The sequence below is a fragment of the Paroedura picta genome, chromosome 13 (genome assembly GCF_049243985.1).
Source record: "Paroedura picta isolate Pp20150507F chromosome 13, Ppicta_v3.0, whole genome shotgun sequence".
Lineage (NCBI taxonomy): Eukaryota > Metazoa > Chordata > Lepidosauria > Squamata > Gekkonidae > Paroedura > Paroedura picta.
In genome coordinates, this window is record NC_135381.1 from 7,517,860 (window position 1) to 7,541,630 (window position 23,771).

Sequence of the window (23,771 nt, forward strand, 5' to 3'; positions counted from 1 at the left end):
CAGCCACCCAATAACAATGGAGAAGACCAGCAGTAAAACAACAGGGGGAGCGTTGAGGTACTTTGAGGAGAGGTGCTACACCAAGGACCAATAATAAAGCATTATCATTTTGACACAAAACAACAGGAGGCAGAATTGACTGTCAATGGATGGAAATGGAACGCAAGAAAAGTCAGAAATCAACTATTTTGTTTGCTCTATGGGAATGGCTACCGGTGCCAGAACAGAGAAGGACTTAGTGCTAGCATACATGAGAACATAAGAAAAGTCCTACTGGATCAGACCAATGGTCCATCGAATCCAGCCTCCTGTCTCGCACTGTGGCCAGCCAGTTCCTCTGGAGCAGTAGTCCTCAACCTTCCTAATGCCGTGACCCTTTAAGACATTTTCTCATGTTGTGGTGACCCCCAACCATAAAATTAGGCAAGGGTTCTTTCACAGAAATTAAACCGAAACTGATCACTGGCGTGAAGATCCATTGTTCATGACTGTATATAAATCGTTTTTTCCCCCCAAGGGTTTCTCAGTTCAGTTCTGCCTCTTGTCCCGCCAAGCTGCACCCCCACACGGAGTGCTTCGTGGGAGAGCGCGCTGCGCTGGAGGCGCTGCTGGAGCTGCTTGCCCTGCGGCAACCCCTGTGAAAGGGTTGTTTGACCCCCAAAGGGGTTTCAGCCCCCAGGTTGAGAACCACTGCTCTGGAGGGACAACAAGAGCCACAGAAGCCGAGGCCTTCCCCTCATATTGCCTCCTAGCTCTGGGATACAGAGGCTTAGTGCCTCTGAATGTGGAGGTTCCCCTCAGTCACCATGACCAGTAGCCATTGATACTTATTCTCCATGAATCTATCTGTGTGTGTGTGTATGGATGGTTAAAACTTTTCCTAGCACCTAGGAACTGACACAATCTACGTTAGTGGACCAAAGAACTTGGCTTATGTTTCCAAACATAGCGCCCCTCTGGCGCCTATGAAGGAGCTTGCAATCTGCGATGCATAACCGGAAGTGTCTAACACTCTTTGTGTGAGTTCTGCCTCCAGCTGAGAGAGTAAAGCGCCCTGGATCACCCTACCTCTATGGCAGAGCAGGGGAGCCACAAAGAGTTAGAAAAAGTGACCCACAGATAAACTTCCGGTAACCAAGAGGAAGTCGGCTACCCCGGTCATGGGTTCTAAACGTAGGAATGGCGGCTGCCGCTCTAGTCCCTGCCTTTTCTATGGTGAAACCCACCATATCGACTATTGGAAAAGCTGGGAAGCCGGAGCTGCCCGTAATATGTCTCCGAGTGTTCCTCGGCGCGGTTGGCAGCGCAGCCCCTCCGACCTTAAATATTAATTGTGGAAAGCCTATGCCGACTTCCACAACAGACGCCGCCAGACCTTTCTCCCTAGAAATCAAGGCCTAAAACGACAACTACCCACTTCCGCAAAGACCTACCGGAAGTGACGCAAAATGAGGGAAACAAAATCATTACTATCCCCGCATAAACCTTCTAACGCAATTTCAACGCTATGCTTTCTCCAAAAGCTTTTAATTTTCCCTGCTTTAAAAAAAAAAATCCCGAAACTGTCACTAATTTACCACGGAAGACCCACTTCCGGCAACAAACACAACGCGCCCGCTTCCATAAAGACGGCGAGGGAAAGAGCGACGGCTTCCCTCAGAAATTCCCCCCCCCCGCAAAATGGCGACATTCGGAAGGACACCACCGGAAGCAGCTGTCACGCGCCGCTCTAGCCGTTCGCCTTCGCTGCCCGCGCTGGCCTCCTGGGCTCGGCCTTTCCCCTCCCTCTCCCGACGCTAGCCAATGGCTGCGCCGGAAAGGCCGGCCGGCCCCGCCCAGGCCCTGATCAGCTGATGGCTGGCAAGGTCTGTTGACAGGAGTCGCCTCCGCGGCAGGAATCGGGCGTAAGAGGAGGCGGGTGGGGTGGGGGAGGGGAAGGGAGCCGGGTGGGGGAGGGGGCGGAAGAGGCTCCCCCCTTCCCCTCCCTGGAGGGGCTCGCCACAGGCCTGCACTGGGGGGGGGGGCAGAGGAAGGGGCGCCTGGCCTTGCTATGGGGCGCGGGGCGAGAGCAGCCCCGCCTGGGGAGCCTCCCTCTGACTCTCCAGACCTTCCGGGGAAGCTGGGTGCGAAGCAAGGGGGAGGTATTGGGCAGCTGCTCTTAAAACTCCCCCCCTCCCCATTCAAAGAGATCCCCAGCCTGGAGGGCTAAAAGGGGAGGTGGAGAAGCCAGGAGGGGAGCTGCAAGGAGGGTGTGTGGATGGTCATGGCGGTGGGGAGAGATAGTGGGGAGAAGTTGGGAAGCCAAAGGAGGGGGGCGAAGGCAATATGCAATTGTACCCATTGATGAGTAAAGTGGGGGGGAAGGATGCAGGTATTCGGGCCCTGGGGGTGGGGTGGGATTGTTCGCAAGGGAATCCCCCCAGAATGGTAGTGGGAAGAGACTGGCGGCTCCTGGAACGGAAATCAAAAGAAGGTGTGAGGATAGAATATTTTTTACCCTAGGTATTAAGGGATTGTTCTGTGTGTGTCGTGAGTCGCCCTGAGCCAAACGGGGAAGGGCAGCATACAAGAGTCGAGGGGATGATCACAGTTAAATGAAAATGGCTAGGGTAAGGGGATGGAAATGAGAATGGTGTTAACAATAGGGAGGGATTGCAAAGTGGTTTGTTTGGGGTGGGGTCCCCTGCATTGCAGTTGCTTAAACACTTCTGGAAGGTTCTGGGGAACTTGGTGAGATTTAAGTTCTGAGCAAGGCCTTTAAGGAACTTGCTTAGATTCGCCTTCTGAGTGAGGTGCAAAGGAACTTGTTTAGATTCAACTTCTGAGTGAATGGTTCCTGCACTGCGCTGTAAATTACATCCTCCCCGCCCCCCAATTGTGGGTGCTTCTGTGTCCTCACTTCCTTCTCCCGCTTTGTTCCCCTTCTCAGATGTAAATCCAAATGGAGCAGTTGGGAATCAGAAGCCAAACAGAGCTGTTAAGACAGCAACAGCCTTGGGGGAAGCTGATCCGGTTAGGGGCTGGAGAAGCAGAGCCTCATGTCTTGCTGCAGAAGAAGGAGTGGACGATTGGAAGGAAAAAAGGTGAGGTGGGAAAGATTTGAGCAGTTGTCATGGACAGACCTGTGGACAAAGTTCAGCAAAAGGTGGTGTTTCAACTAGTCCTCTTTCTGCAGTTTTCCACACTAGCAAAGAATGAGGGAAAGCAAATTCTGGAATGTGTTTAGCAATCTGGAATTTGCTGTGTTTCTGGGCTCTTGTCGTTCTAATATCACAGGACACAGTGCCTGCCCTTTATATTTCAAGGTAATAGGAAAAACTTTCAGGAGGATATTTTAATATATGCAGTGGGACTGTGGAATACAGCACTGTGTATATTATGTGTTGTCTGTTTGATGCACGTACTGTATTGCGCTCCCTTTTACTTACCGTACATAACATCCATTTTCTCTGCTACTTATTCCTAATTAATACACTTGGCTTGGTTTAAAATTTCAGTAATCTTACTCATTACTTATGAGAGGTATCATCCTGTTGATTGTACTGTGCATTTTGAGCCTGGGTGACAAAGTGGACTATATATAAATCAAATGCTAGTAAAAATTAAAACACTAAAATTAGTAAAAAGCATCCCAAGAAAGTACATTTAGCAGCAATCAAGCTGGAATTAATTTTCACTTAAAAAAAAACACACCATAAAATATAGTTATGTAGTAGCTATCAGGTACATGCTGAGATGAAACTTCCACAGTTCCGATGTAAGAATATTTTGATAGCAAGCTGTTTTTGCTGTTGAGAACCCTCTGAAACGTCCTTCAGGTTTCCAGAGACCCCAGAAGTGGAACAATCATGCAGAATATGGCTGAGAAGCAGAGCTGTGTACACACCCACCCAGGGCGCCTCCCCGTCCCACCCCCTCCAGGACCACCATTGGCCACTTGGGGGTACAGTCAACATGATCAAAGATCTCCACAAATTAATTAACTCACCATTTGGGAAAACCCTTCCAGGGCCATCAAGAAACCCCAGGGTTTCACGAACCCCTGGCTGAGAAAGCCTGCCCTTTCAGATACTGCAGGTGTAAAACAAGCCAAAAACCTTCAGGGGGATAGTGATTCATGTATGCTTACATTTGTTCCATAGGTTGCGACTTATCCTTTCCTGGCAACAAACTGGTGTCTGGCGATCACTGCAAAATCACAGTGGATGAAGAATCTGGTCAAGTGTCCCTGGAGGATACCAGGTCAGCTTTGTTTGAACTCTTCCTGTTTCCTGTTACGTTTTGTTGGAGGAAAATGTTCATGAAATGGAAATCCTTTACTACTTGTCGGACTCCAGGGTGTTCTTTTTGCGTACCAAAAACAGATTTGTTGCCTTAGCTTCCCCTTTGAAGCCTGGGACCTGTAGTTTTGTGAGAGCCTTCTTGCAAAGGATACGTTAAATCCTTCTGCTATGGTGTAGTGTGCAGGCTAGGTCAGCAGGGAAACTACAGCAGTTGTGCTGAATTTTAAGATGCCAATGGTTGGGGGCTTTGAGGGGTGGGGAGTTCTTATTCTTCCCCTTTGCGTCTGTCACTTCCAGTGTTCTGAGTTGTTCCAGTGTTTTGTTCACACAGCCAGGCTTGGCATACCTGCAGCCCCTGTTAGGAAGGCCTCAGCTTCCTTATCTCTTTTAAAAACCAATAAGTTTTCCGCAAACCTGGTGACCCCGTTTTATCGTTCTAGTTGCTTGCACAACGGTACCAGCGGTGCGCTAGGTAACCCCCAGAATCTCCCAGAATCATAACGGATCTCCAGCACAGCCTTTCTCAACCTTTTGACCACAGAGGAGCCCCTGAAATAATGTTTTGGCCTTCAAGGAGCCCCCGGCAGTGATGTCAGCTGGCCACGCCTCCCTTCAACGCCCCCAGAAATTACATGTCACCAGAAGTGACATCACCACCTGCGTTAACAGGCAGTCTTGAGGAGGACTGAGTGGGGGGAAGAGGCAGGACGTGGTTTACAGCAGGAGTAGGCATGCAGGCACCGCCCCCTTCCAGGTATGGAAGCCCAAGTAAACTCATGCTCAAGAGGGGGCAGGGGGAGCAATGGAAGGGTCCGGTTCCTTAGATTGTGGCCAAGTCCATTAAGACAGGAGGGGAAATGCCACAGGCTCCCTCCAGAGCTCCTCTGGCCCCTGGTTGGGAACCCCTGCTTCAGACGGTAGTTCAGTCCCCCTGCAGTAACTGACCTCTGGGGGGAGAGGGGGACTCTCTTACCCCCTGCTGAGGTTGTTCCCCTCCACAGACTCCATCTTCAAATCTTCAAAAATTTTCCAACCCAGAACTGGCAACCCTGGGGTATATACTGGTGGCCCACAAGGGAACAAGAAAAGGAAGAACAATTTTGAAATTTCACACATGCACCCCTAAAATGTAATGCTTTTTAATGAGGTTAAGGGGTTTTAGATGGGATTTTACTGATGTAGGGTTTTATCCTGTAACCTGCCATGAGCTGGCGTGCTGAAAGTGGCAGGTAATGAATTTTATACACCCTTTGGGTTGCAGCTGGCTGTTTCTTCACTTTTGCCCGTTTATCTATCAGCTGCTTTCCCGGACTCCTCAAGCAGGCCTTTTGGTTTTTGCTTAGTTCTGTTCTCTTGGTTAACTTAGTCATTTTCTGTGTATCCCTGGAGCTTCTCTCCCGCCCCCCAAATCTGTGAGCAGCCTGCCTTTGATGCTGCTGTGACTGATGAGTGAGTCAGACAATCTGTTCCTAGAGACTGTAACGATACAAAACAAAGCAGCCCGTCCCAGGAATGGGCTGTTCTGCTCTGTTCCGGCACCACATAAAGCCAGACGACCATCTGTCGATGAGAAGCATTTATCTCTAGCTTTTGGCGAAGTCCAAGGTGACCGATGGTGTTTTAAAACCATAGCTATGGCGAAAGTAATTTCAAAAAGGTGTACAGTAAAAAGAGGGGAGCCTTTAACATTGGGGAGCTAATGGAACAAGAGAACAACATGAGGTGGCTATTCTTAGCGGAAGGTTTACAGGGCGGTTTCACTTTCACTGTTTCAGACTGTGGTTGGGGAATTCCGTCTTAACCTCCATGCTCATGTTAAGACTAGTATTTTTATCTGTGGTTGAAAACTTGGCTTTCAGTCTCAGGATTTTAAAAGCGGGAGCAATGCATTTCACCCATGCAGCCAATTCCTTTAAACATCATCTTGTCTATGCAGGATTTCTTGTGTTCTGCCACTGTAACTTTTAAATTTTACCTTTATTTTAATACATTTTTATACCACCCTCCTTTGCGGCTTACAGCGGTTTACAATACGGATCACAACCACTGTAACAACCACTGGTATAGTACAAAGAAATTGAACTTAACATGCGTTAGCATTCTGGACACTATTATACTACATTGCATTCAGAAATACAATGGGTGCTAGATTGGGGTGGGGTGGAAGAACTCTGTAAGCTGTAAAATGACATACTACTGCTAGTTCCTAGCTTTTGTTTAAAAAAGGTAAATCTTTAGCCTTTTTGTTACACAGTTATAAGGAGAAATGCACCAGAACCTGTCCACTTAAAACTCTACAATGAAAAGGGATCGAGCAGGCTATCTCAGCCAGGGTTTCATGAAAGCCTGGGGTTTCTTGACAGCCTTGGAAGGGTTTCCCAAATGTGTGGGAGTTAATTATTATTTTTAATATAGTTTAATGTGTTAAACATTTATCAGGTGATATGACCATATATGGTCATGTTGACCTGAAACCCCCTCTCCTCTCAAAATGGGCAGTGATGGACCTGGATGGCATGGGAAGGAGGGGGGGCCCGGTGGGGGCGTGTCCGGAGCTATATTTTCCAACCATATTCTACACAAGCAAAGGGTTTCTTGGGTTGCTTGAAGCCTGAAGAATGTTACAAGCGTTTCTCAATTGTAAGAAGATTGAGAAAGGCTGGGCTAGCGTGGGTTTTTTTTTAAGCTAGTAAAACCTGTTCATTGTTGCAATATTTTGTTGTTAACATGATAACGATAACACTATAACAGAGGACCATGGATTCCTTGATTGAGTCAGCCCATTTCATATTGGGTCTTCCTCTGCCTTCTCCTTTTCATGTCTCTGATGCCTTTTCCAGTGACTCATTTCTTATATGACCAAAGCGTGATGTTTTCAGTTCAGTCCCTTTAGTTTCTAGGGGGAGTCCAGGCTTGATTTGATCTGGAACTCACTTATTTGTCTCTTTGGCAGTCTGCAGTATCTATGAAGCTAGATTTATATCCACCAGGTGGCAGCCGTGGCTTTTTTTTCGGGTGGGGGGCTGAAACATTTAGCAATCGGGCTTTCTTTGGCCTTAGTAGCTGAAGTGCTAGTAAGTAGATATACCTCCCTTTAGGTTGACAGGTCAAATATTGTGAAATATTTTGTAATGGTGACATAACAGCCATTCTAGGAGGCAAAGCAGTTACGGTTTGTTCTATGGTAAAGTGAGCCTGAGAGTCATAACCCTTAAATGGCAGCTGGGGACGCCACCCTCTTTGCTTCCAAAGTCTTGTTTTGTCTTTTAATAATCACATGTTCTTGTTTCTTTTAGCATTTTCTTCCTCTTCTTTCTCAGCTAATCAGGAGGATGTCTTTTTTTTTAATTCCCTCCATACCTTTTGCAGCACAAATGGAACAGTGATTAACAAGCAGAAAGTGGTGAAGAAGCAGAGCTGTCCTTTGCAGAATGGGGACGTGATCTATGTCGTTTACAGGAAAAATGAGCCAGAAAACAGTAAGGGCCTGCTGCTTCTTCACAGGGTCTTGAATGTGGGGTGGGGAGTATTGACCGTTCCTTCTAGAACAGTCTTTCTCAACCCGGGGGTTGGGACCCCTTTGGGGGTCGAACGACCCTTTCACAGGGGTCAAAGCCGGGCAAGCAACTTGGCTGGGGGGGGGGCGCCATCCACACAACAGCCTTGCAGGGTAAATAGAGAGAGAACGTTTGTCTGTCTGGGGCAGCGGAAAAGAGTGAGATTGGCATGGTGGGACAAGAGGCAGAACTGAACTGAGAAACCCTGGGGAAAACCAATTTATATACCATCATGAACCATGGATCTTCACACCATTGGTCAGTTTCAGTTTAATTTCTGTGAAAGAACACTTGCATAATTGTATGCTTGGGGGTCACCACAACAGGAGGAACTGCATTAAAGGGTCGCGGCATTAGGAAGGTTGAGAACCCCTGTTGTAGAATGAAATGGACCGCTCCTGGTAAAGGCTTTTGAGCAGCCAGGTTTTGGGAAGACCTTTTTTATGCCCTGTATCTTGGAAAACTGTTAGATGGGGCAAATAGACTTTCAAACGGTATTAGGACAATATGACCATTTGAGGGAGGGGATGTAGCTCAGTGGCCAAGCGTCTGCTCATCATGCAGAGGCTCCAGCTAAAAGGATCAGTGACGGGTGATGCAAAAGCCCTCTGCTGAGACCCTAGAGAAACATGGGCGGTTTGAGCGGATGATCCTGACTGTGGCAAAACAAGGGTCTGATTCAGCAGAAGGCAGCTTCACGTTTGTCCCCACAAAAGAAGCTGTTGCATCTCCTGGAAAATGTCCCCCGCAGGCAGCCAACCAATTTCATCCGCCATCTCTCCTTTCAGACGTTGCTTATCTCTACAAATCCTTGAGCGCAGAACCGGACCCAGCGCACGAGCCAGGGGGTGAGTAAAGCTACTTGTTTCCAAGCCCAGCAGTGATGGGGGAGAGAGGAGCGGTTCGGATTGGCGTCATCCTTTTCAAGACCGCTGGGCTTTGCGGGAGCCCGCTTCCTCACCATCTTGATCAGTGGCGGTAGCTCGCCATGCAGCCGAAGGCCTTTACACTCCTTCCTCCTCCGCCCCAGAAGCCGACTTTGAAAGCACGTGCCATGCGACCAAAGATACCTCAAGTACCGGACCAAGCAGCGATGGGACCTCAACGGCATCGCCACCGTCAGCTACCCAGCCGCGCTATGATGAACCACAGCCATCCACTTCGACCTCCGACCTCTTTAACGCTGCTTCTACCTCTCCCTCTGAATTCGTGTCTGCTGGGCAGGATAACCCCTCGACATCTGGTATACGTCTAATCCGCTGGGCCCTAACGTTTCATGATCGTTAGCTGTCGGGGTTGCGGCTCAGCGGAGCAACTGCTTCGCATGCCGAAGGTCGCAGGTTCAATACCGGTGTCGCCAACTAAATGGATCAAGTGTGGAAGACTCCTGAGACACTGGAGAGACCTCGTGGCCTGATAGTATAAAGCCGCTTTATATGTTCATTTGACATTTCCTTATTCCTAAAGCCCAACCTGTTCTAGAATGGGAGTAAGGGTCTTGACTCATACCACAGGAAGAACCATTGTTTCTGGTTCCCTTTTCACCCCAAGTAGTAGGGCCTCTGAGAACCATCCCGGCCATCTCTTTCATGCTAAAAGAGGATTAAATAAAAATGACTTGTGACTTAATTTGCTCTTCCGTGCCACAAAACTCTGCATTGTCTCATGTTTCTTTTTTTTTTTTCAGGGTCTTGCGTCTTTGCTCCCATGCCTGCACTGCCTGCCCCAGAACCGTGTTGTCCAAAAGAATCTCTTGTACACAAGCAGCCAAATGTAAATGCTGAACCCTCCGACGTTCCTTCAGCGGTCAAAGAGCAAACGGCTTTGCCATTGCTCGAGCTTAAGAGGATGGATGAAGAGGAGGTCTCCAAACCTGCTCGGAAGAAATTAAAAGGAGGTTAGTAAACAAAGATTTGGGGTGGGAGAGCTGCAGCCAAAGGTTTTGTCTTATTTGTCCTTCTTAGTCAGCACCTCCTACCAGCTTCACAAAGCTCTCCCCACCCTCCAACCCAGATCATTTATTTCCCATTAAATAGCTCCTGCCTCTGTGGTCCATCAGTTTCCCCATCCCTTGGTCCTATAAAAGTTTCCTTAACTTAAGTTTTCCTTAACTTTTTCTATTGCCTGTTTGTCCTCGCTTCTGGCATCCCACCTCCCAAGCTCCACCATTCCCTGGCATCCCACAACCCAAGTTTATATATTTTATTTATTTAGATTCAGATTAATCCACCGCCACTCCCAAACCAAGTCCAGCTCATGAGAGTTTACAATAAAAGAATAAAACCCCCATAAAACAAGAACAACAGTCATCAGTTTCCTTGGCCCCAGACAGAGCAATGGATGTTCTTGAGATGGACCAATCCCACACACTAACTTGTGAACGTGCTCTGATCTTTGCAGACATTTTGCTCAGTGGAAGAGGTTAACTTGTCTGCCCTTTAGTGTTCTAGTTTTAATGTGCTGTAATCCTGGGGCATGTAGAACTACAGGCTATCTCCAGGCCAGGAGGTCCCAATGGAGCATTTGGCTAAAAAGAGTTGGCCATGATTTAATAATATCTTTCCAGGCTAATAGGCAGCATTTGCAAGCCGTAAGCATGCAAGAGAGAGGATTTGGTTCTCGACAGAATCCTAATAATTAAAGTTAGAAATATTAACGAGAGAGAATCTTTAAAACAGGGGTAGTCAACCTGTGGTCCTCCAGATGTCCATGGACCACAATTCCCATGAGCCCCTGCCAGCGTTTGCTGGTAGGGGCTCATGGGAATTGTACTCCATGGACATCTGGAGGACCACAGGTTGACTACCCCTGCTTTAAAACACACGGGTAATTTTTGTGAGAACTGGATAAAAAGAAAGGAAAAAAGGTATTGCTTGGTTTTTTGTACCCTGCATTTGAGTAGCTGAAGGAGTCTGAAAGAAGCTTACGATTGCCTTCTCTTCCTCTCCCCACAATGCAATACCCCCTGTGAGAGAGGTGGGGGATGAAGGAGCTCTAAGAGAACTGTGGCTGGTTCAAGGTCACCCAGCAGTCTTCATGCAGACGAGGCGGGAACCCAGCCTGGGTCTTCAGATCAGAGGCCGTCCACTCTTCACCACCAAGTTGGCTCTCGCCATGCCAAGCTGGAGAGCTTTGCAGTGTGGTACTGTGCACAATCCTCTGGCCATTGGAGGCCAGTTCCTCCTCAGGCTCCCAGGCTGTGACCATACGGCTGCTTCTAGCATGGTTGCTCAGTGGAGGTGAAACTGATTCCACCCGCCCATCCCGGCCCCTCGAAAGGCTGCGGCTCCAGGGAGAGCTGCATGAGAGATCTTCTCGCAGCCTCCATTCCGCACAAGACTGACAGCGGGCCTCTCGGCGGTCGAGCGCTAACATGCCGGAGCTTCGTTGTTGCCTTTGTGGTGCGGACAGCTTTACCAATGCTGCGATTGTGACATACCTCCTTCCCCTGCAGATGGCGATGCCCCCTCCTGTCTTCAGGTGACTGCCCCCGATCCACGTGCAATTAAAACTGGGCCCGAGGACCCCAAGTCGGCCACCGTGAAGCCGGACAAAATGGAAGAAACGCTCACTTGTATAATCTGCCAGGAACTGCTGCACGACTGCGTCAGGTGCAAAAGTCTACACGCTGGGGGGGGGGGGCGAATCTTGTATGGCGCCGATTTGGGGCATCAGACTGATTCTAGGCAAGTTTAACCAGGAGGGCAGAGAGAAACGGACCAGCAGCTCTTATTTTTTTCTCTTATGCTGCTGCTGCCCCAAACCCTCCAAGAGAAAACTAGTTGGGGAAGAAAAGGTGCTTCACGGGCCGCGGGGGAGTCCAGGATGGGACCTAAGGCATCAGAAAACCCATACAGGGCCCCTGTGTTCTAGAAATCTGACTCCATATATCAGAATTGGGGGTTTAAAAATGGGAGCTGGTAGATTGGAGCCAGACCAACCAGCGGGGTCCCTCTCGTAGGCTAATGCCAATAGATGTGGGCTTTAACTTACTTCAGCCCCTTGTGGAGTTGGGTGCATGGTAGCCAGTTTCTAATTCTAGACTGTCGGACCAGGATGACGGACGCTCCAGAAGCAAATCCTGTGATTCGTTCAGGGGCCAACAGCAAACTTTCAGCTGGGAAAGACCGTGGTCCTTCTCATTATATTTAGCGTGCGCACGAAATTGCTCCATTCAGCTCCGTTCATTTTTACCCTTGAGTGTTCTTGGTGTGCTACTCTTGCAGGAAAAATCTGCATCAAACATGGTTGGTTCCAAACATGGGGTGGGGGCTTCTCTGCCCCCCATATGAGTGCTGAGTAGCAATGCTGTAGTGGTAGCAGCAGCTATGACCAGCAGATTCCCCTTGTCCAAGCCTAGACTTCGGACCTAGCACTGCTAAGCCTCTGCCCTTCTTCCTTCTCACTGTAGTTCTTCCAGCCTCTAGACCAGATATATAACCCTGTCTTACCTTGGCTCCTGCCACCCGTGTAATTCCAGATCCCCGTGCTTCAGCACCCACTGCCAACTTGGTCCCACCGCTTTCATCTCTGCCACTTGGCCCTCCTCTCCCCCCTCCCCCAGTGGGGTGGCTCCAGAGCCTCTATTGTGCTCATGGTTCCCCGAGCAACTGAACGTTCTGAGTCGGCATCCCACCTCAGCCAATCCGTGCTGGAGGCTTCATAAGCACAATAGAACATGGAGTCCCAGCATGGTGGAGGAGTCAGAGCGTAGGGCTAGGAGCTGGGTGACCCCTGTTCCAATCAGTGGTCATCCATGAAGCTTCCTGGCTGAACTCAGGCCATTCACTGATCCTCTCAGCCTAATTCACCTTGCAGGGTTTTTCTGTGGGGACAATGGAGGGGGCCCCAGATAGCCCAGGCTAGTCCAATCTCATCAGAGCTTGGAAGCAATTAAGTGCAGTTCTTGGAGGCCTTGCGTCAAAGAGGATGTGGGCAAAAGGAGAAGGTGACGAGGAGAGTGACAAGGCTGATCTGGGGGCCTGGGGACCAAGCCCTGTGAGGAAAGGCTGAGGGACTTTGGAGAAGTTCAGCCAGGAGAAGAGGAGGTTGAGAGGGGACAGGATGGCTCTCTTGAAGTATCGGAAAGGTTGTCAGAGCAGGGATAGTCAACCTGTGGTCCTCCAGATGTTCATGGACTACAATTCCCATGAGCCCCTGCCAGTGTGCTGGCAGGGGCTCATGGGAATTGTAGTCCATGAACATCTGGAGGACCACAGGTTGACTACCCCTTTTGCTGGCAGGGGCTCATGGGAATTGTCGTCCATAAACATCTGGAGGACCACAGGTTGGCTATCCCTGCAATAAGGCATCTTCACGTGTCCATGTCTCGTTTCTTTCCCCACCCTTCCTCTCCAGCTTGCAACCTTGCATGCACACCTTCTGTGCCGCTTGCTACTCAGGGTGGATGGAACGCTCTTCTCTCTGTCCGACGTGCCGCTGCCCGGTGGAGCGCATTTGTAAAAACCATATTCTGAACAACTTGGTGGAAGCGTATCTCATCCAGCACCCAGGCAAGTGGAAAACCAGCCAATTGGAGGGGTGGGGTGGGGTGGGGGGACTATCGCATGTGTGAAACAATCCAGGAAGGGAATCGTGCCTTACTACCGTTCTGCACTAAGGTTGGGACATGCAGAACAGAGTCGCATATAACAAATATAAATGGTTGCTAGACAGGGCATAGCCACAGAACTTGTGGGGTTCCTTGATAGCGAGGTTATATGAGACAAGCGTGGTAGAGCTCTGGACAGTAATATGTGCAGTCTGGAATCTCCCTCAAGTTGTTTGAGCCAGTATATGGTATAATGGTTGCAGTGTCACTCTTGGGCAGTGGTGGTAAACCTATGCCACGTGTGCCAGACATTCAGAGCCCTTGCCATGAGCCCCTGCCAGCATTGTAGTCCACGGAGATCTGGAGAGCCACAGTTTGGCCCCCTGGTCTAAATGAAACACATATAAATGAGGAACTGGAATCTGGCTGTTGGGAGTCCTCTGTTACGGACCCACCAACTTCCCAAATGCCTTATATTGCACGTATTCCAACCAAATTAAATTGATTGCAAGTCTCTTTAGAAGAAGAGCTGTGGATATACAGCAGAGCGCTTATTCTGCATGCCGTCTCCAGCGCAAATATTTTGGCTAGCAAACCTGCTTCTTTGGGACCCTGGGGATCCACTGCCAGTCAGTTCTAAGTTAGGGGGTTCAATGGTCTGACTTTGCATGCGGGGAAAGAAGAACATGTATGCTTCCCTTGAGACAATTTGAAGGAAGGCGGGCTGGAAACGCGTCCAAAATTATTGATGGCTGTTGTCTTTTTAGACAAGTGCCGCAATGAAGAGGATGTGCGAAGCATGGATGCCCGGAACAAAATCACTCAAGACATGCTCCAGCCCAAAGTGAGGAGGTCCTTCTCAGACGAAGAAGGAAGTTCCGAAGATCTCCTGGAACTCTCAGATGTCGATAGCGAATCCTCGGATATTAGGTGAGGAGGCAACTCAAATCTGGGGATTTGAACCGGGGCCTTTCAGATCCTAGTCCAGAACTTTTGACCATTAAACCACCCTAGCCCTTCCTGAAATTTGCTCTTCCACGCCCCGTGCACAGACATCCTGAAAGCTTTGTTGGAAATGGGATGCTAAACTAGGTAGTCTGGGCCAGCTGGGCTCTTGTGTTACGGAAGTCAACAGACTGATATCTGATTGGATTCTGTCAGGATTGTAGAATCTCTGTCATAAATTAGCCTGAGTTCCTCCATGTCAGTTATACTGCTTAATTGAACCTGGCGCCTGCTAGCCCCGGCCTTGTAGTTTGTAGCAATAAAATAGAATAGTGATGTTATTCTAACCTTATCTTGTTATGGGCACACAGGGTTGTTGTCAATTCTCTCAAGGATGGGAGTTTGGAATCCTGTTGTTGTTTCACATATGTCTTTCCTCACTAACCCCCCTCCTTGGGAACTGTCAAGTTTTGGGCGGGAGAAATGTATTGATAAGCTGAGGCAAATCTGGCTTCGAGTCAGATTTGACTTTCAGTCCAATGCGTATAGTGCTAATCAATAAAACTATTTTCTTTTGATTAAGTTTTGTTGTGAGTTTCCTGTGCGTCTGACATCAAGTCAAATCTCACAACTCCTTTCACCTGCAAAATGCAGGGCGAGGGACATACTTTTTCTGAGCAGGGAGAGGGCCTGGATTGGGACCTCTCCCAGGGCGAGGGCGCGAGTGCCGGCCCGCACAGCTCGGGCATGATGCGGGCAATCTCGGGGACGACCCCGGGGCCCGAGGAATTTTTGGAACGACACGTCACCCAGCGCAGGCGATTGTCAAAATACGACCGCCCTACTGGGGATGAGAGGTGGCTGGAGCACCTGGGACTGCCTAGCTACGCGCTGGAGCCTGTGGGTGAGACACAGGACTTGCAGTACAAGCTGGACAGGGTGACTAACTGGCTGCAGGATCTTTCGGGTCGGTTGGATCCGGAGGAGAAGCGCCGAACGCAACGCCTGCTGAAGGAAGTGCGCGGTGGCGGTGCGCACGATACCAGCCTGCGAAGAGTGAGTGGTGGGCTTGCACTGCAGGAACACGGCATGGCGGACACGCAAGCGGCAGCGGATGCTGAGGCGTTGGCCAGGGCCAGGGCGCAGCTGGAAATCGAGGCAGAGGCAGAGGCTCGAGCGAGAGCACAGCGAGAACAAGAAGGCGAGGACGAGGAGCGAGAGGACGAAGGCGGCGCGGGCGGCGATGGAGCCGGAGGGGACGGCGCGGCCGGAGGCGAGGATGCAGCGGCGGCGGCAGCTGCAGCGGCGGCGGCGGACGTTGCGGGAGCCGAGGCGGCGGCGGCAGCAGCGGCGCGCGAAGCGGCGCGAGCGGCAGCGCGAGCAGCGGAGGCGGCCCGGGCGGCGGAACGAGCAAGAGTGGCGGCGGGGAGAGGACGAGGCATCGGCCGCGGTGCAAGACCCCCAGCACCGGCACCGGCGCCGGCGGATTGGGGCCCGGGGCGCCTACCGGCCCACCTCCGGGGTGTGGAGATGCGGAGCACCTATAAATTCAAGGCTAAGTTTTCCGGAGACCCCTCCGATTTTCCCACGTTTCTGGTGCACCTCCAGGCCTACATGATGGAAATGGGGTTCACTTTCCAGGACGACGCTGAGAAAGTGCGTTTCGTGGGCCAAGCCCTAGAAGGCAAAGCAGCCAAGTGGTTTGTGGACTTGTACCGCTATCACCCCCAAGCCATCCGTGACTACAACCATTTCATGAGAGCCCTGCGCCAGATGTACGTGGAACCGTTCGAGCGAGAGACCGCGGAGAAGAAACTCAGGGCTCACCGGCAAGGGAAGTTGTCCGTGGTCGAGTACGCCAGGGAGTTTAAAGAGCTGGCTTCATCGGTGCCGGACTGGACGGAGCCCCAACGCGTGCTGTCGTTTGTGGGGGGCCTCAATCCTACTCTGGCAGACAAATGCCTCCTCCTGGAAGACCCGCTTACAGTCGAAGGATGGGTCCAATTGGCTGGGGAGATGGAAAATCGTTTGGAGCGAGCTTCGATGGTACAGGTCCTGGCAGGCAAAACCGTGGCGAAAACTTCCACCCCGGCGAAAACCAAGCCCCGAGCCAAGTTGGAGCCGTCTGAGCGCACACGGCGCATGGAAAAGGGGCTGTGCTTGGGTTGTGGCCAAGCGGGGCACTTTCTCGCAAACTGCCCCACAAAAGCAACAGCGACCCCGAGGACCGTGAGCAGCGCCCCACCGAAAGCCCAGCCCGCCAAGAAAACCACTCCAAAGAAAAGTGCCAAGTCTCTCCTGGTGCCAGCGGCTGCCGTGCCAGCAGTGGACGACTCGGAGGAGGGAAGCGGGCTGGAGGACGAGGACCAAGCCGAGGAGCAGTCGGGAAACGAGGACGGTCTGCTGTAAAGGCGCCCCGCCAGCAGGCCGCCAAAAGGGGCAAACGCGTGGTGAGTGATTCCCCCTTGCTACTCCTACCTGCCAAGCTCTCCAACCCCAAGTCGGGGAAGACAGTGGGAGTCCGGTGTATCGTGGACTCAGGGTGCACCCAATCCCTAGTGAGCCCGGCACTGGCCGAGACTTTGGGGGTGGGAAAGGTGCCGCTGAGGGAACCCTTGCCAATCACCCAGTTAGATGGGAAGTGTGCCCCCGGAGGGGAGGCCACGGCGAAAACGCGCCCAATGGACTTGGACATAAAAAAACATTGGGAGCAAATCCAGCCTTTGGTAGCCCCTCACTCTGCCTTCCCTTGTGTGTTAGGGTTGGATTGGCTGAAGGAACATGACCCCCTAGTGAAATGGAAAGAAGGGACTGTGGACTTTACCTCTCCCGCCTGCGAGCAGCACGCTCGACCGCGGGATTCCCCACTTGCGGGGGTGGTGGCCGCTTTGGGATCGGGGGGGGCAGCGCTCCCTCCTGAATATCGGGACTTTGCTGATGTGTTCGCGGAGGTAGAGTGCAACCAACTGCCCCCCCACCGTAAAACTGACTGTGCCATTGAATTAAAGAAAGGGGAACCACTCCCCAAAGCCAAACTTTATTCCATGAGCCCCCGGGAAATGGCGGAGCTTAGGGAATTTTTGGATAAGAACTTGGCGAGGGGTTTTATTAGACCGGCCACTTCTTCTTTGGCGGCCCCGGTCCTCTTTGTAAAGAAAAAGGACGGTTCGCTACGTTTGTGTACTGACTACCGTGGGTTGAACGCGGTCTCCACCTGCAATGCCTACCCGCTCCCCCTGATAAAAGACTTGTTGGGCCACTTGGGGAAGGCACGAATTTTTACGAAATTGGATTTGAGGGAAGCCTATTACCGAGTGCGGATCAAGAAGGGGCACGAATATCTAACGGCTTTTAACACCCCCCTGGGGCAATTTGAGTACACCGTAATGCCGTTCGGCCTCGCCGGCGCTCCGGGCGTGTTCATGAATATGATTAATGAAATTATGCATGATTTATTGTACCAAGGGGTGTTGGTTTACATTGATGATATTCTTGTATATTCTGAGAATGTTGAGAGTCATGCTGATCTGGTACGCGAAGTGCTCAACCGCTTGCGGAAGCACCAATTGTTTGCTAAACTGTCTAAATGTGAGTTCCACCGCGATGCGGTGGAGTTTCTGGGGTTCCGTGTCTCCCAAGCAGGAATTGAGATGGACCCTGGCAAGGTGCGCGACTTGCTGGCTTGGGAACCTCCCCGCACCAGGAGGCAACTGCAAAGCTTCTTAGGATTCGCTAATTTTTACAGGACTTTCATCCCCAATTTTGCCAAAGTGGTGTTGCCCCTCACTGACTTGTTGAAAACCAAACAAGGGGGTAAAACGGCGAGCCGCCCGGGGGCGCCCCTTCTGTGGACTCCCCCCTGTCAAGACGCATTCGACAAACTAAAGTTGTTGTTTACGTCCGAACCAGTACTGGCCCATGCTGACCCTTCCAAGCAATTTACCGTACAAGTAGACTCCTCGGACGTAGCAATGGGGGCCGTGATCCTCCAAGAGGGGGAGGACGGAAAATTACACCCGCTGGCCTATCTGTCAAAGAAATTCTCGGGGGCAGAGCGAAATTGGGCAATTTGGGAAAAAGAGGCGGCTGCAGTAAAATTGGCCCTGTCCACCTGGAGGCATTGGCTAGAAGGGTCCACGATCCCATTTGTAGTCTGGACGGATCATAAAAATCTTCAGGCACTCAAGCAGCCCCGATCGCTTTCCGCCAAGCAAATGAGATGGGCAGAGTTTTTCGCCCGTTTCAACTTCTCCCTAAAGCATCTGCCGGGTAAAATGAACTTTTTGGCAGATGCATTATCACGCCTGCCCCAGTACAACAGCAAACGAGACCCATTGGTGGACACCGTTTTCACCCCCGCCCAACTAGGGATGGCCGCCGTGACGCGCAGCCACGCGAAGACTGATACGCCCATCCCAGGGGGTTGGGTCCAGAAGGAGGTGTCACAAGATCCGGAGTTTGGCTCCCTCCGCCCTGATCTGACTGAGAAGGGGGGGCTCTTTTTTAAGGGCGAGAGACTCTTTGTTCCTGTTGCGGCCAGGGGAAAAGTTTTGAAACTTTGCCACGACGCAAAAACTGCTGGACACTTTGGTTTTGTGAAAACTCTGCACCTAGTCAGGAGACAGTATTGGTGGCCGTCCCTGCGCAAAGATGTGGAGAAATATGTGCAGGGATGCCCTATTTGTATTGCCTCAAAACCGGTTGGAGGCAAGAAGAAGGGGCTATTGCAACCACAGCCCACCCCCTCTCGTCCATGGACAGATGTCACTATGGACTTTATTACGGACCTCCCTCCCAGCCACGGGAACACCGTTATATGGGTGGTAGTGGATGCTTTTTCAAAACAGGCTCACTTCATTCCCTGCACGGGAGTGCCTTCAGCACCAAAATTGGCTTCTCTTTTCATTGAACACGTGGTACGTCTGCACGGGATCCCGACACGTGTCCTGACGGATCGGGGCCCCCAGTTCGTTTCTAAGTTTTGGAGGGAACTCCTGAGACTTTTGGGGGTGGAGCAAGCCCTTACTTCGGGCTATCACCCTGAATCAAATGGCCAGACCGAAAGGGTAAACCAAATCCTGGAACAGTACTTGCGTTGTTTCATCAATCACCAGCAGGACAATTGGGTCTCTTTATTACCGATGGCTGAATTTGCCTACAACAATGGGGTTCATGCTTCAACTGGGGTATCACCTTTCAAAGTAGTGTATGGGACTGATTTAGCAACAGCCCCCACCTGGGAACTCAGCTCCACTGAGACTCCTGACATAAATAAATGGGCATCCACCATCAGTACAGGTTGGCCAGAAATTGTTGCTAGCCTCAAGGAGGCAAAACAAGCCTATAAAGCTCAAGCGGATAAGAAAAGGGTACCCGCACCTGATTGGAAAGTGGGAGACCTGGCCTATTTGTCTACTAAGAACCTGAGGTGCCAGCAGAAATCCAAGAAACTTGGCCCTAAATACGTGGGGCCATTTAAAGTGATAAAACTGATTAATACTGTGACTGTTGAGCTAGCTTTACCAAAGACTTATAGGAATGTGCATCCGGTTTTTCATTCCAGCCTGCTGCGGAGAGCTCCGGTCCCAGACGAGTGGCACCCTCCTCCAGACCAGCCTGTGCCAATTTACATCGACAAAGACACCCACTATGAAGTCAACCAAATTTTAGACTCTCGTTTGCACAAGGGTCGCCTTCAATATCTGGTCGATTGGAAAGATTTCCCCTCGGGGGACAAAGAGTGGGTGGAGGCAGGGAATGTGAAGGCACCCCGCCTTCTCCGGGCTTTCCATCGAGCATTTCCTGATTGTCCTCGCCCGGTAGATGCCGGCTAGATGGGGGAGTGAAGTTAGTTTTAATGCGGAGGGATGTCAGGATTGTAGAATCTCTGTCATAAATTAGCCTGAGTTCCTCCATGTCAGTTATACTGCTTAATTGAACCTGGCGCCTGCTAGCCCCGGCCTTGTAGTTTGTAGCAATAAAATAGAATAGTGATGTTATTCTAACCTTATCTTGTTATGGGCACACAGGGTTGTTGTCAATTCTCTCAAGGATGGGAGTTTGGAATCCTGTTGTTGTTTCACATATGTCTTTCCTCACTAACCCCCCTCCTTGGGAACTGTCAAGTTTTGGGCGGGAGAAATGTATTGATAAGCTGAGGCAAATCTGGCTTCGAGTCAGATTTGACTTTCAGTCCAATGCGTATAGTGCTAATCAATAAAACTATTTTCTTTTGATTAAGTTTTGTTGTGAGTTTCCTGTGCGTCTGACAGATTCCCTCCGGTTTTCCTGCGTTGATTCCCACCCCCTAACAACGCCCCTCTTTTTCAGCCAGCCGTATATCACGTGCAGACAGTGTCCTGGATCTCGCCGGCCTCCCGCTCAGCCCCTTCTCCCCACGGGCCAAGAAGGAGAAATGGAAGCAGTGCCGTCGTTGGGGGATGCCCCGTCTACCTCGGCCAACTTTCCAGCAGGTCAGTGCGACAAGCCGCGGGGTCGAGGGCTGTAATTGACACTGTAGACCAGGGGTAGTCAAACTGCGGCCCTCCAGATGTCCATGGACTACAAGTGAGCGAATGCTGGCAGGGGCTCCTGGGAATTGTAGTCCATGGACATCTGGAGGGCCGCAATTTGACTACCCCTGCCGTAGACATTCCCTCTGCCAAGATTGCTGCTATTTCAGTGGGACCCTGCCAGTTTTTTTCAAGTCGTTTGTGAGGAACAATCACTGTTTGAAGAAAATGCTCAAGAGAATCTATCCAATTACTATGAAGCGTTTTGCGGACACTTTGAGAAATAAAATATTTTCGGCCTCACGCAGGATTGTTCATTAATTTCCCTTTGACGTATTGCAAAAGGCTGCTCTGAAATGGTTTGGAAAAAGGATCTAAGGGTGTTCTCCGCTCCCTGCCCGTCTCTTGTCCTGTTGCACCTTTTCTGTTTTTCTCCTTGCTTATTTATTTGCTTTGTTTTCCATTGCTCTCCCTGAAACCCAGCTGTCCAGGAGTACGTGTGTCCTTCTCAAGGAAGTCACGTGATCTGTACATGCTGTTTCCAGCCCATGCCGGATCGCAGAGCAGAGCGCGAGCAGAATCCACATATCGCCCCCCAGCAATGTAAGCCAGCAACTCACTACATGGCTTTGATGCAGATTTCCATCAATCCTCCCTCCCTCTCTCCCTCCCTCCCTCTCTCTCCCTCTCTTACTTCCATCCCATGTAAAAAAGACTGACTTCTCATTGAGGTAAGAAATCCAGATCTGGCTGCATATCCCTTCTTCCCATCAATTCACACGCCATGTAAGCTATGTGTAGAACAATACCAGCTAAGTATTGGGGGAGGGGTGTGTTCAGGGTCAGAGTAGTTCAGCAGTGGAATGGGCTGCCTAAGGAGATGGTGAGCTCCCCCTCACTGGTGGTCTTCAAGCAGCAGCTGGACAGATCCTTCTCCTGGATGCTTTCAGCTGATTCTGCATTGAGCAGGGGGTTGAACTACATGGCCTCTTGCAACTCTATGGTTCTGTGATCTGGTGAATCTATAACCACCCTATCTATCCATTGACCCATCATCTGTCTAAGAAAGTGGCGAGCTCCCCCTCGTTGGCAGTCTCCAAACAGCAACTGGGCAGATACTCATCCTGGGTGCTTGAAGCTGATCCTGCATTGAGCAGGAGGTTGGACTAGATGGCCTCTCTTGCAAATTCTGACTCTATGATTCTATGGTTCTGTACTCCATATGCTCAATAACTTACGCCGCCATCATTTTTTTTTATCATGTGTTTGCAGGCACCGTCTGTCTTCAACCCTTTTGTCACTTGTACTGGGGCTGCGCTCGAGTGGCATGTTTCGGCTGCTTGGCACCATTCTGTGGTAGGACGGCAGGATCGTTTCTTTCCACCAAACGAAAACCAGCTACAAAATCAGGCCCAGCATTCTGTTTGCCCAGTTGCAAAACAGTTGCATCTAGGAAATCCACAAAGATGAAATTTGCAACAGCTGCATCCTGCCCATGCTCCCCAGCCGCCTGATATGAAGAGGCATACTGTCTCTGCTACTGGCGGGAGTAGATACCCATCATGATTGGTCACCCTTGATGGCCCAGTCCTCCTTGAATTTGTCCACCCCCCTTCTAAAACCTTCCATTTTGTCCGTCATGACCACATCATGCTCTCCCCCGGGCTTCTTCTTGAACATGGTTGACCTCCTTCTCCTCCACCCCCCCTTTTTTAGGAATGGGTAGGAAGGGGATCTTATTATTGTGCTGCCATGTTGTGACATTTTAAAGTCTTTTAATGGGGTTTTTAAGACACTGTAACCCGCCACGAGTCATTTGGGAGTGGCGGGAAATAAATCGAAATCATCATCATCATCATCATGCGGCAGAGAGTTCCACAGTTCAGCAGTGGGCTCTGTGAAAAAGCAATTCCTTGTCTGTCCCGAGTCTAAGAAACAGCACTCGGATACGTTGCAGCCAAAATAATCATTTTCCTTTCCTTTTTTTTTTTTAAATAGAAATAAATCTTGGTGACAAGTGCCTAGACGGTGTCCTTAACAACAATCATTATGAATCAGATATTTTAAAGGTATGTTTTCTTTTTGTTTGAAATGCCCCCATCCCAGCAGTGCTAGAATCTTCTGAAGTCAGGGAGCTTTTTGATTTTGGAAAATCCCACAAAACGGGCTTCTGAAAATGGAATCCCTTCCCGTTTCAGCAAATTATTCTGTCGGGCGGCACAACAGCAGAAGGCAAAGCCGTTCTCCTGCTCCGAGCGAGGGCAGGAAGTATTATTGCCCTCCTTCTGAATTGGCTCCATGACAATTACGATGTTGATAGCAACATCTGATTGGTTGAGATGGCCTCAAGTGTATCTTTATCCAGGGCCAAAGGATCTGAACAGCACCGCAGAATTTGTGCGTTTTCTTTTGGCCCTATTTGGTCTCTGCCAGTCGGAGGCCTGCATAAATTTAACGTCTTGTTGATTTGCCGGCTGTTCGGATTTTTCAAGTTTCTAGTTCTTACAACAGCAAGATGGTATCTGGGGTGGTAGGCTGAAAAAGCACACCCTGGCTGCTTAGGCATTGTTGATGACTGTAATGATGCCCGCCATAGCTCTGTACCTCCCATAGGTTCTAGCTTCCTGGTGCTGTAAAACTGGCCTCTCACTGTTCCCTTTTTTCTTCGTCATTTACATCCGAGCATGCGGAGCATGGTAGAGAGAGAGATTTATTCTGCCTCATAAAAACAATGAGTTTATTTGAGATGAGTGCCTCCTAGGACAACACCCTTGTGACCACAACTTTTCCCCATTCTAGGATTACCTGGCATCCAGGAATTTGACATGGAAAAACATGTTGAATGAAAGTCTCCTAGCTCTTCAAAGAGGAGTTTTTGTATTGTCAGGTGAACTTCTTTTCTTTCTAACTTGGCTTTCTAGAC

General features: G+C 50.3%; 1 protein-coding gene across 6 annotated transcripts in view; it reads left to right on the forward strand.

Annotated features, from left to right (window-relative positions):
- The first annotated feature begins 1,699 nt into the window (after positions 1–1,699).
- The window catches only part of CHFR (checkpoint with forkhead and ring finger domains), a 28,759-nt gene continuing 6,687 nt past the window's right edge, over positions 1,700–23,771 (forward strand). Inside the window, exons 1-15 of one of the 6 annotated variants that reach the window (XM_077309224.1) lie at positions 1,700–1,865; positions 2,930–3,083; positions 4,143–4,242; positions 7,653–7,762; positions 8,629–8,688; positions 8,871–9,083; positions 9,528–9,737; positions 11,295–11,451; positions 13,199–13,353; positions 14,159–14,321; positions 20,667–20,809; positions 21,332–21,451; positions 22,121–22,204; positions 22,847–22,917; positions 23,648–23,735. In XM_077309224.1, the coding sequence (XP_077165339.1) occupies positions 2,942–3,083; positions 4,143–4,242; positions 7,653–7,762; positions 8,629–8,688; positions 8,871–9,083; positions 9,528–9,737; positions 11,295–11,451; positions 13,199–13,353; positions 14,159–14,321; positions 20,667–20,809; positions 21,332–21,451; positions 22,121–22,204; positions 22,847–22,917; positions 23,648–23,735 (1,816 nt within the window). In that variant the 5' untranslated portion in view covers positions 1,700–1,865; positions 2,930–2,941. Of the gene's footprint in view, positions 1,905–2,037; positions 2,142–2,329; positions 2,474–2,507; positions 2,610–2,929; positions 3,084–4,142; positions 4,243–7,652; positions 7,763–8,628; positions 8,689–8,870; positions 9,084–9,527; positions 9,738–11,294; positions 11,452–13,198; positions 13,354–14,158; positions 14,322–20,666; positions 20,810–21,331; positions 21,452–22,120; positions 22,205–22,846; positions 22,918–23,647; positions 23,736–23,771 lie in introns of those variants that run through there. The other 5 variants (XM_077309222.1, XM_077309226.1, XM_077309223.1 and 2 more) reach the window with 5 other exon arrangements.